General features: G+C 31.7%; 1 protein-coding gene across 2 annotated transcripts in view; it reads left to right on the top strand.

The window, feature by feature from the left end:
• The window catches only part of LOC135960509 (oxysterol-binding protein-related protein 9), a 56,925-nt gene extending 44,738 nt beyond the window's left edge, over positions 1-12,187 (top strand). For both annotated transcript variants that reach the window (XM_065511813.1, XM_065511812.1), the window contains exons 7-15: positions 3,357-3,803; positions 3,869-4,020; positions 5,856-5,957; positions 6,023-6,197; positions 6,263-6,398; positions 6,519-6,605; positions 8,324-8,445; positions 11,366-11,471; positions 11,533-12,187. In XM_065511813.1, the coding sequence (XP_065367885.1) occupies positions 3,357-3,803; positions 3,869-4,020; positions 5,856-5,957; positions 6,023-6,197; positions 6,263-6,398; positions 6,519-6,605; positions 8,324-8,445; positions 11,366-11,471; positions 11,533-11,619 (1,414 nt within the window). In that variant the 3' untranslated portion in view covers positions 11,620-12,187. The remainder of the gene's footprint in view (positions 1-3,356; positions 3,804-3,868; positions 4,021-5,855; positions 5,958-6,022; positions 6,198-6,262; positions 6,399-6,518; positions 6,606-8,323; positions 8,446-11,365; positions 11,472-11,532) is intronic.
• The last annotated feature ends 525 nt before the right edge of the window (positions 12,188-12,712 follow it).

Below are 12,712 nucleotides of genomic sequence, written 5' to 3'. Positions count from 1 at the left end.
TAACATTTATCCTCAATGGCTCCCCACAGAAATCCAAAAGGCTCAAATCACAGCACCGATTCAAATTTAAAATTTTAAATAGCCCACCCTTTACATATATTCTGTATAGTTATAGATAGCGAAGTCGATATCTATAACGGTATCTATTTAAAATCGGGAAAATCTCGGCTCATGTTCATAAAAAAATATGGATATCAAATAATAGAAATTTCAAAGACCTTTCCAACGACGTATATAACGTACACTTTCAAGTTTTTAAAATACATTTTTTTTTCAAATTTGCCCCGATACTAATTGCAAATCCATGCTTGTTCATGAAAATAAATAGGCCAACAACTGATGTAACTAGTTAGTACGTGCACCAATTCATTCATTATGTTTAGATACCCAACAAATACAATATAAAATAGGAAATTTCTCTGGAAATGTAACACACATCAACACTTTTATATGATTTTTAGCTTTAACTGATGACAAACACATTTCTTTAAATCTACTAACATAATGAAGTTAAGATTGTTATTCCTGAACATTATCGCTATGCTTTTATGTATTCGACTTGGGGGTTGCCAGGAAATGTAATTGAAAAATGTTAAATTCTGCAAACGATGCCAAACTGGCAATGCAGAACCGACTAGAAAATTATAGTTTTTGTTCTGTTGAAAATATTATAAAAATTGTCTATTCCTTTTTCTCAGTTTTAATACTTTGTACTCGTATAAGGCGTTTGTTGGAAATCTAGAGTACGTGGAATAATGCCCAGCCAACATAACAAACCACATGATTATGAATAAGAATATAGATAGTAGAATATATGTACATTCTAGTTGATGGCACATTTGCGTGCTTTAAATATTAAATATGTATAAAAAAAAATTGTGAATGGTAAAGATAATGAATTTATGTATGTTAAGTATTTATTTAATTTGAAAACACAAGCCTGTTTTATTTTAACACTTAACAAAGAAAAAAATCCTTTACTAACATATTTATGTGTTTTTAAATATGCAATGAGTGACAATATAATGAAACTGTTTGGAAAACTATGTGTATTTCTGGAGACTGGACCCCAAGCACACAAATAAGACAGTCAAGTTTGGCGATGGCAATATTATGGTGTGGGCGATTGTTCCAGCCATGGTATGGTTCCAATTCAAATCATAAAAGATGGTATGACTGGAATCGGCCTCTTAACTGTATGGCCAACACAGCTTCAAAATATGAACAAGCTGTGTCATTTAGTTTGTGTTTAACAGCTATTGCATATTTACAGATAGCAAGGCTGCCGTTAACGGATTAGCGGTTGTCTTCACGACATCTAGGTTAACCGAGGAATGCGGGGTATCCCTGAGTGAGATAGCGAGACATTCTAGGAAAACGCTTATATGGGTCCCTGACCAGATGGAAATCAGGGTATTTGTATAGCAGACGAACTGGCCAAAAGGGGAGCGATGATGGATGATGAGGATATCGACCCCTTTTCTGGTATTTCCCTTGTTAAATGCAATATGGCTGTTCAGTGGATACTATATGAATCTGCACAAAGCAGGTGTACCAATGAGTATTCCTGTGTTATAACGAGGTTACTTGGCCCGTATATGATGCCAGCAGGACTAATCTACTTATGGAATTTCGTCGAGAGCTAATTGTTTCCTTCATTACAGGACACTGTATAATTGGGACACATGCTAGGAGATTAGGCCTACGGTACAATGACTACTGTAGGAGCTGTCATAATGAAGATGAGGAGGAGATGGTGTCCCACCTATTCTGCCAATGCCCGGCTCTGATAAACTTGAGGGAACGCATCCTCGGAATATCATTCCTATAATGCTTAGATGAGCTATCAAGGATGAGTCTTAGACTAAACTCTTCTTTCATCAGAGAATCTGGTTGGTTTAGCCTGGAAACAATGGACGTATAATTAATACCCAGAATGAAACCAAGTGAGCGGCTTGGAGGGTGGCTACCTATGGAACCTAGCCTAACAGCTATTGATAGCAGACTATCTCGTGACTTGAGGAGAAATTGAAAGTTAATATCGTCTGAGGAAAAAAATCATCGCTCTAACGAAGACTAAGCTTGATAAATACTATGGGATCTATCCGCCATCAATTTCAATGGTAAATAAGTGGTTTACTTAATTTCGTCACGAAAGATGCCTATATTCTGCACGCCCAGTTGAGGTCTCTACATCCGAAACAATTGAAAAAATTCAAGATATTTTATTGGCAGATCGGAGAATGAACGTGCGAGAGATTGTGGAAGCCATAGGCATCTCTCATGGCTCAGTGGTATCAATTTTGAGTGATCACTTGGGTATGAGAAAGCTTTCCGCAAGATGACTGCCTCGTTTGCTCATAATCGATCACAAACGGAATCGTGTGACAACTTTGAAGGAGTGCTTGGCGTTATTCAACCACAATATGGATGAGTTTTTGCGCCGTTTCGTAAGCGTGGACGAAACGTTTATCCACCACAACACAGCAGAGACCAAACAGCAATCAAAACAGTTGATTTCTCGGTGTGAATCGGTCATCAAATGCTTATTTTTATGACCTCGTCTAATACTTTTGAAGGAACGTTGGTCAAAGTGTATAAAGCAGAAAGGAAACTATGTTAAAAAATAAAATGATTTTTTATCCAAAAACATGCGTTTCATTAAAAAAGTCACAGACTTATTGACCCGGACTCATATATGCTGGGAATACTTTCAAGATTGTAAACGAGTGGTTACGTGTTTTGATGTGGCCTGCCCAATCGCCAGATCTGAATTCAACAAAGAACATACGGTAAATTGTAGACCGTAAAATACGAACTCAAAATTATCAGATGCGGTTACGGGAATGGCAAAATATTTCAAAAAAGACGATTGATTCTTTAAGTGGTTCAATGCATCGTCACTGTGAAGCAGTAATACTGAACAAAATACTCGTACTGAGTTACTGAAATGAGTCACCACGAGCTTTAGAAAGAGGCAAAAATATGTACATAAGAGAGTAGGAAAATATATAGATAATCTAGAATATGAACTGTGCATTCAATTTTATGGATCATGCATTTGATTTTAAATTAAGAATATTAAGAATTATTAGCAATAACCATTTGGACTAAATTTAAGTTTATAATTGTGTATTTAAAAGTAGGACACACATTCTGTTTTATTTTTTTTTTTTTTAATAGATCGATTTTGCCCATTTTCTATATTAACCAAATGTTGGTAAATTCATGTTGGGAAATACTTTTATTTTCCTTTTACCAATCAATGTTTAAGCCAAATATACTAAAATAAACTAAAAGCCCAGTTATACAAAAACATTTTAACATATAATATATTTTTGTTCTTTTGTTTTTAGTGCAACTCGTGGATTTTCGGTTGAAACATCACCAACAAATGAAAAACCACCTGAACAACAAAGTGAAATACATCATAATAAAAATGAATCTACCCCTCCACCCACTGTGCCTGAAATTGACGAATATCAAACAGCCTCCAGTACGGTTAGTGACATTGCTGGCACAAGTTCACAGGGGGGTGGTGTTGGTGGTAGTGGTAATGTTGTTGTTGCTAACAGAAATTCATTTTCGCACCAAGAGTCCATCGATTATGATGCCTTATACGAAGAGGAAGAAGATACAAGTATTAGCATGGAAGCCCATGGATCAATGATATCACATTTATTATCACAGGTTAAAATTGGTATGGACTTGACAAAAGTTGTACTGCCAACATTTATATTAGAAAGACGTTCCCTATTGGAAATGTATGCTGACTATTTTGCCCATCCAGATTTATTTTTAAAGTGAGTGAAAGTGGTGCTTTTAATTATAAGTTATAATTGAAATAATGTATTTTATTTGGTTGAAGGATTGCCGATTTAGATAGTCCCCGTGAACGTATTGTACAGGTATGTCGTTGGTATTTAAGTGCTTATCATGCTGGACGTAAAAGTGCTGTTGCCAAGAAACCCTACAATCCTATATTAGGTGAAGTGTTTCAATGTCATTGGGATATTCCTGGTAAGTGCATCATATGTTAATTGTATCGTTATGTATTTATTTTTTAATCAGAACTATTTTTATTTTCTTGTCCCGTATAACGTACCATAGATGACAAATAGATAGGTAGCTGAGAGCCAAAAACCTAAGTCTGTTGTCAAAAACTTAATTCATGAGAATGTGTCAGCTTAACTGGGTGGCTCTTCCGAATGAGCCACCCATGACTCTTGCACATAATTTAGGCTGAATTTAATGGATGGCAAGGGTTATGTTGGATTTGAGGGTCGCTGTGGTTTGTGCCTTATTCGCATAGACTTGCGACTTAAGAAAAAGTTAAACGTGGTCAAATCGCAGTTCACATCACCTCCACGTAAGCTAAACATGTCCTCAAATCGCTCGTGCAGAATGTGACATGAGCTGTGTGGCACGTAACGTCGTTATGTTGTTCTGTTGAAACCACATGCCGTTTGTGTCCATATCAGCGAATTCAAGCCAAAAGAAGTTTGTAATCGTCGACCTAAGCGCTCAAAGAAATATGGACCGATGACGCACGCCGCCAGCCCAAAATCCACACCAAAAAGTTAGGTTAGGTTAGGTTAACAGGCAGCCGTCTAATCGGGAAAGAACTCCTGAATTGTGTCCATTCAGTAGGTCCCTTTGTGTTACCTGAAAATAGTGAGAAGAGAGGGCCAGATAGACATGAAAACAGATGAGGAAAGTCAGATAGAATATAAGTGTTGGGCATATAGAGGAAGAGGTCAGAAGAGGAGTAAGATGAAAGATTAGTAGAATCCAGTTATTTGACGGATACTAGGTCACCCCGAGGATATTCCTGTGTTTGGCGTGATTAGCCAATTACTATACCTTATAAAGGCGTTGATGAATTCCAACTTTATGTCCGAGAGTTCAGAAAGACTATTGAAGTATGGAAGACTGTTGAAGGAACTACCCGATGGCAGTGACAAAGAAGATGAAAAATGGTCTCATCCTACTGTTCATTTTGATAGCTTCTACAGAAGCCAAGCCTCCTTGCATGATTGCCAAATTTGCAGTGTCCGGTTATTGTAACAGTTCGACTTCGACCGATTGTTCTTTTCTTGGGGAAAACACTTTCGGTTTGTACAGCTGTCGCTGAGTTGACAATCTTTGGCCGAATATGATTCGGGTCGTTCCGGAACGGAGATCCAATTGTCGTGGGAACGCAGTGTCCGGTTATCTCCATCACTGCATTACTTAGTTGTGAACGTTGATGGCCGAGATGATATGTTGTCCGTCCTCTGTTTAATCGAGGTCTTATCATTCTGGTAATCATACAGGTGGGTTCAAACCCCCATCTTGTCTGCGCGAGCTCATAGTAAAAGTTACTAATTCGCTGCTTGCATTTGGATAACGGAATCCCGCATAGGAAGTCTATGGCTCCTTTTTTCTACAGGTCTTCTGCAACACAGTTGCCTAAAATATCTTCGTGTCCACATTCCCATATGAGTACGACTGTTGAATGTGTAAGGATGCCCGGCATTCCTGGACTGTGTTCGAAGTTGTGTACACACAGTGTATATATCCCTGCCTGATATCAATTTCTAACTACACCAGTTAGCCGCCCTTTTAATAGCCGATACTACATTAATTTGGAATAGATTCTCGATGTTTTACTAAAATTTTAAATATTTACCGAGTTATTTACGATTTTTGGTGAAAAATACTATTGATTATCGTTATTTTCTCAAAAATCTCAATATTTTCTGTTATTGCAACAAATTTTTCTGTTATAGAGTCAATTTTATTTATAGTATAGTTTAAGTTTTCATATAAAAAGTTTGAATAATTTATATAATTTAAATGTTTATTTTTTTTAGGTGAAAATCCCGATGAGAATAACGTTCAAGATGGTCCTATACCTTGGTGCCGAAAAGATCAACTGACGTTTTTAGCCGAACAGGTTTCACATCATCCACCAAGTATTATTTTTTTGGTTTTTGTAATCTTTAAACAATATTTAAATTGAAATAATAAATTGTTTCAGTTTCTGCGTTTTATGCCGAACACTTTAACAAGAAAATCACCTTCTCTGCTCATGTCTGGACTAAGTCGAAATTTTTGGGCTTATCGGTGGGGGTTCACAATATTGGCGAAGGTGTTGTAACACTAGTAGATCGTGGCGAAGAATATATAGTAACATTTCCCAATGGTTATGGACGGTAAGTTTGGATATTTACTTAATTACTTATATATATATCATGTGATTATTTAATATTAATTACAGTTCTATTTTAACTATACCCTGGATTGAATTGGGTGGTTCGGTGGAAATTAAATGTCCCCAAACTGGTTATTATGCTCAAGTAGAATTTTTAACTAAACCATTTTATGGGGGCAAACGTAATAAAGTAACATGTGAGGTAGGTTTCATTAGGTTTGTTTTAATTATTTTGTAAACATTTAATGTTATTAATAATGTTTAATGTATTTTATTTGTTTTTTTTTCATATTTATAAACATATCTTTGTAATTTTATTTAGATTTATTCTCCCAATGAAAAGAAACCATTTGTTTCAATTGCTGGTGAATGGAGTGGTTTGATGGAAGCCAAATGGCATGATACACATGTAATGTATTTCCTTGTCCTTTATTTATTTCTTTTTATGCGTTTAGTTTATTCTTAAGTTAATTTTTTTGCATTATTTTTTGATTTTGTATTTGAAGTCAACTTTTTTCCTAATATGTAGATGAAAGCGAAAAATGGAAATTTTTTAAACTGACTACATCCTTTTTGATAGAGGATGTTGGTAGGAAACAAAGTCAGCCAAGTGTGTCGATTTTGGTTATTTCAAACTTTATAAAAGATTGTAACATATTTTATTAAAACCCATATTCAAAAAACAATAAATTTGTAAAAGGTTTATAAAACAAAATTTTTATACAAAGTTTGTTTTATAAAAATTTAAAAATTGTGAATATGGTTGTAAATCATCAATTTTTAGAACTTAACCTTACATCCTAAAGTTTTCCAAAAAAATTTTATAATTTTTATATGTCATTTCATTTAAATTGGCTCAAAATTCGTTAAAAAAGTTGAATTCAAATGCAAATTTTGTATGCTGCTTGTGTCACTTAAAAAACGTTAAATTTTATATTTATTTCAAAACCAATTTCAGAATTCGAATTTAATTTAAATTTTCCATCTTGTTAACTTTTTTGTTAGAAACTAAATTGAGAAACTAATAGATTTGGTTTTGAAATAAATTAAATAATTGCTACTAATACAAATTCTTCCATACTTAAAACACATTTTATATACTAATATACAAAGCTTCGAAAGAATTAATTCTTAATTCAATTTTCAAAATAAAATTCACGAATTAATTCATTGTCTTAATTCCTTAGTACTCCAAATGTATTGAATTCATTCCTTTAAGAATTCATTCTTTACAGAAGTAATTTCTTATTGAATCATTGAAGTTTTCTTTAATTCAAATCCATTAACATTAAATTAATGCTTAAATTTTTCTTCAATTCAAATCTAAATTGACTTAAATCAAATTTATTAAAAATAAATTGAATGAAGAACAAATATTTTAATTCAATTAACGAAAATTTAATCATTCAAAGGTTAAATGAGTTGTGTTTTGAATTAATTCAATGCTAAATGAATTCTATTTAAATGAAAACCTTTGAATTCTGAATTAAGATTTTGTTGAATTAAGCTCAAATAGAATTAATTACTTCGAAGCTCTGACTATATATATAATTGTATTGTCCTCTATCATTTACTACTACTACTATTTACTACTATATTTTATAATTATTTAAACTAATCATATTATATTTTTATCTTTTCTCTACTAACACATTTTGTTCAACTCCTTTTCTAAATTTTCTTAACACACCCCCTTTTCCTCCTTCCTTCCTTCATTTATACTCACTTCAATAAGTATTCAAGCTTATTAACAAAAAAAAAAAACTTATTTTTAAACTAAGTTCAAAACTAACTCCCCCTCGTTCCCCCCTACACCGCAACTGTCGATTACTTGTACTTCTCTCTTAAATATTCTGGTCTAAATTTCTATGTTTATCTAGAAAATTAAATTTTTATGTTTAAACTTTACACTACTGTGTGTGGGTGTTGTGTGCTTGTATTTTTATGTCATATTTAGTTTAGTTAATCGTAACCGTATGTGTGTGTTTTGAAAGTGTATTGAAATAAAAGTTATGTAATTTAATTGCAAAATTTAGTTTTGTTATCAAAAAAAAAAAAAAAAATCATCCAATTCAATTCAATGGGAAATTTGTTTTGTCTTTTTTGCAAAATTTTTTAATTTTCTAGAAAACTGAAGTATTTGTCGATGTAAATCGTATACCAATATTTAAGAAACAAGTTCGACCAATCGTTGAACAGGAAGAATACGAATCAAGGCGTGTTTGGAAGGAAGTAACCGCTGGACTCAAGTAAAGTTTTATTTTATTATTATTATTTTAGTTTCTTTCCCAAATATTCATTTAATTCTTTAAAAAAAGGAGGTTATTTCATAATACATTTTTAAAAGGTTTTATAAACCTTTCATAAATTTAAAAATTTATTATGAATAACATCTTAACTTATATGTGTATGAATTTGTTCACAGAGTTTGTGTTTTCGTTATGATTGAGGGCCTTAAGAATTAAATGAATATTTTTTGTAAATTTTAAGATTAGGAAAGATTTAATTGAGATAAAACCAGTTGTTGTTTTTACTGGAATAATGCTAATATAAAATACCTGATGACAACTTCAGACTTTCTTATACATTCCAAAACAAAAACAAAACTGTTGGTTAATAGTAGGTTTCGTTCGGATATTGGGTTTCATATTACGCCGAACATAATCGGTTGTATACCTGTAAACAACAGAAATGTCAACGTTGTTCTTAAAAATTATCAAATAAGAAAAAAAAAATCTCAAACAATAGCTAATCGGAATACAACAGAGAATTTCTTTCTCTGTTGTATAGCATTTTATTATAATCCATGTTCTACGACTAACCAAACCAATATCCATTTAAAATTCAACTCGTAAATGTAATTTTCGGATATTGCAAAAAAAAAAGAAATAAATATTTTTTTTAACGAAATTTAAAAAAAATAATTTTATGATTCTAATAAACTCTAAATGAGGATTGAAAATGCTAATTTTAATAATTGTTCACATTATTTCTTAAAAAACATTTCTTTTTTAAGATATAATTTTAAAAAATTTGTGACCAAAAACAAAATTTCCTCGAAATCCGCCAATTTCAAATTGGTCTCCACGTTAACCCATAATATGTACTACACCATTTCCAATTATATTTCAGATTTTTCTAATTGTATTTCAAAATTTTTAATAATAAAAATATCTTATTGTATTGTATGACTTAAAAATCCGGAATTTACAATTGATGTCGTATCTGTGTGAATACGATTTTTGTTTTTAATAACTTATATGTCACATTATAGTGTAAACAACAAAGTTTTTGTTGCTTCGAAAATATCGAATTTTGTACCATCAAATCGGAAAGTTTTGCTTTTCTTCTTTAATTTGAAATAAAGTGCCGCTGAAGCACACCGATTGCTCACCAAAGCATATTGTGAATGTGTTCCATCGGTTTCAATGTTGTGCGGTTCAGAAGTGGTGATTTTGACACGAAGACAATGATCACCCAGGACAGCCAAAAAAGTTTGAAGACCAAGAATTGGAGGAATTATTCCATGAAGATTGTTGTCAAACTCAAAATGTTTGCGAGCAGCAGGATTGATCCAAAAGGAAATTGGGTATGGTACCCAATTGAATTGAAGCCGAGAGACCTTGAAAGACTTTTGCATGTCCGAAATGATTCGATAAAAAATCAATTTTTTATCGAATCATTACTTGCTATGAAAAATGGATCCATTACGATAACCCAAAGCATAAGATACCAAAGCTAAATGTCCATTGCGCTAAGATAATGCTCTGTATTTGGTGGAAGCTAAAGGACATCTATTATGAGCTGCTGAAATCTGGCCAGACCATCACATGGAACATGTACCGAGTGCATGTGATTCGGCTGAAGCGAGCATTGGCCTAAAAACTCCCAGATATGAAACCGTAAAATTCCATCATTACAACGATCGGCCACATGTTGCAATATCTGTTAAAAAGTATTTAGAATGAAGTGGTTGGGAAGTTTAGCGTCACCCTCCGACTACTATTTCGATCGATGCAGAACGCTCTCTCTGTGATACGCTTCTTTTCGGAACAGAGAATCCGAAATTGGCTTGATTCGTTCTTGGCCTCAGAATATGAGCAGTTCTTTTGGCTTGGAATCCATATGTTTGTCAGAAAGATGGGAAATGGTTATAGCTAACAATGGCCAATAATAAACTTCAAATAAATTGTACAACCTATAAAAATTATCCGATTTTTTTTAAATTTTCAGCATTTTATTTTTATATTAACGAAGTCAAACAGACGGAATGTATTACGGAATAATTTATGGGCTTTACAAACATTAGCACGAACTCAAAATACCCTCCACGCTAGGGTTCTCCCGGGAGGAAATTAAAAAATTGTTTGTTTCCTGGGAATTTTTTAATACTAAATTAAACCAAAAACCAGTCAATTTTTTCGTACCAACGTTTTAAACGATGTATAAAATTACTATATTTGGTTTTACAATGTTGGTCTAAACCTTTTAAGGGTATCCAAATTAATAGTTGCATTTGGTCGTTATTGTCACACTTGAAGTTTTAATCAGTAAATTCTATGGTTTAGTTAAAAAACTTAAGAATTTTGACCATGAAAATCAGATTATTTTTATTATTTTCTCCAAATATGAATATCATTAACAGTTGAAGTGCTCAATTTGATTCATTCTTAATGACTGAAATTTTCTGCTGTGGCTTGAGTTGAGTGAAAACAATTCGGTTACTTCTACCGTAATGCTTCTTTACCAACTGACTATCTAATTATTAGCAACAAATTTGTCCATCGCAACGAATCTGAATATTGTAACACTAAGAAGAAATTCCGACAAACAAAAATATATACCTGCGAATTACCCGGAAAATTTTCCCGCGTAAGAACCCTAACGTAATGTAAAGTTTCATATTTGGAAGAATATTAGGTTCGGGTCGATTTTGGACTGAATAAACGTTATCGATTGATCTCATTCCAAAGCTTTTCAACCCAGTTTGGATTTTTATTTGGCCAATTGTATAAGAAAGTCTGAAGTTGTATTTGGTAATTTTATATGGGCGTAAAAAAATAATTGACAGAAATTTAAAGTTTTGAATTAGGAAATCTTATTATTAATATATTTTTATTAAAAAAAAAACATTTACTAATTTACTTTATTTCCCCACCCCAAATAAAGATTCAATGACATTGAAAAGGCTACAAACGCTAAATGCAAAGTAGAACAAATACAAAGAGAAGAAGCCAAGACTAGAAAAGAAACTGAAATGTCCTGGGAACATAAGGTTAGTATAAACATTAAAGTAAATATATTTTATTAGTAATTATTATAAACTTTCTTTTTAGTATTTCAAGCCAGTGGGTGAAAATTGGATCTATACCAAACCCTTAAGTCAGCGGGTTTATTTACAAGAAAAGGAAAGCAAAAGATAATAAAGCTAAATAATTACAATCAAAAGAAAATAACATGAAGAAAACAACTCTCTCATATCACTAAATAAAAAATATAAATAAACGAATGCCGCCAAATGAAAAACAAACAAAACTAGAAAGAGAAAAACGTAAAATAAATGATGAAACAAAATTAAAAATATGAAAAAAAGACACTCAACATAAATCATTAATTCATATGATTGTTATTTATAAATATTATTAATTACATTAAACTAAATTTAGAAGAAACCAGAAGAAAAACAACAAAATTAAAAAACCCTTCTATTTTTATTAAGGGAAATTTAGCAATAAATAAATAAATAAATTATTATTGTTAACAAACAATCAACACAATATTTATATATATAGAGAATACAACAAGAACACAAAAATGTAAAATGTTTACACACAAAATTAAACCTATAAAATTAATTAAACAAAACAAAAACACTACATACAACAATATACTAAATTAAAAGGAAAAGGCATAAATATAGTAAAAAAAAATACAATATTTTCTATTTAGAAAACCACAATAAATAAATATTTAAAAATTACACACACAAAATCTAACACTTACACTTCTAAATACTACAACTATTAACCGGTTAATTCTTTACAAAAAAGTTTGAAATAAAAAGTTAGACGGAATGAAAAACAAACAAAAAAAAAACGAAATATAACAAAGAATTTTAGGAAATAAATACACAATACCAAGCAAAAACAAAAACAAAACTCGAAACTATTTTTTCATATAGAAAACCAAACCACACGCTCACACAAATATTGTAATAATTTGTAGCATAGAACGACGATATATACAATATATGAAATTTATGTAACAGAAATACTTTTTATAAATAGAGAAAATTATAACAGAAAGAATATAATAAAAAAAACCCTCCCTATTAAGTAAGAAATTTTTTAAAAAATTTTCCAAGTTTGAGAGCAAGTTTTTGTGAAAAGATTCAAATTTGTTCTGGACACAGACATATTTTACTTTAAACATATAGATTTGAATAGAACCCATTTTCTTATGCCAGGTTTATGTATACATTTTAATATTTAGGCCCAATGTAGTAAGTCTTAATTA

This window comes from Calliphora vicina, chromosome 5 (genome assembly GCF_958450345.1).
Source record: "Calliphora vicina chromosome 5, idCalVici1.1, whole genome shotgun sequence".
In the NCBI taxonomy this organism is placed as follows: domain Eukaryota; kingdom Metazoa; phylum Arthropoda; class Insecta; order Diptera; family Calliphoridae; genus Calliphora; species Calliphora vicina.
Note: the sequence above shows the minus strand (reverse complement) of the source record. Positions and strands in the feature narration are given on the sequence as shown.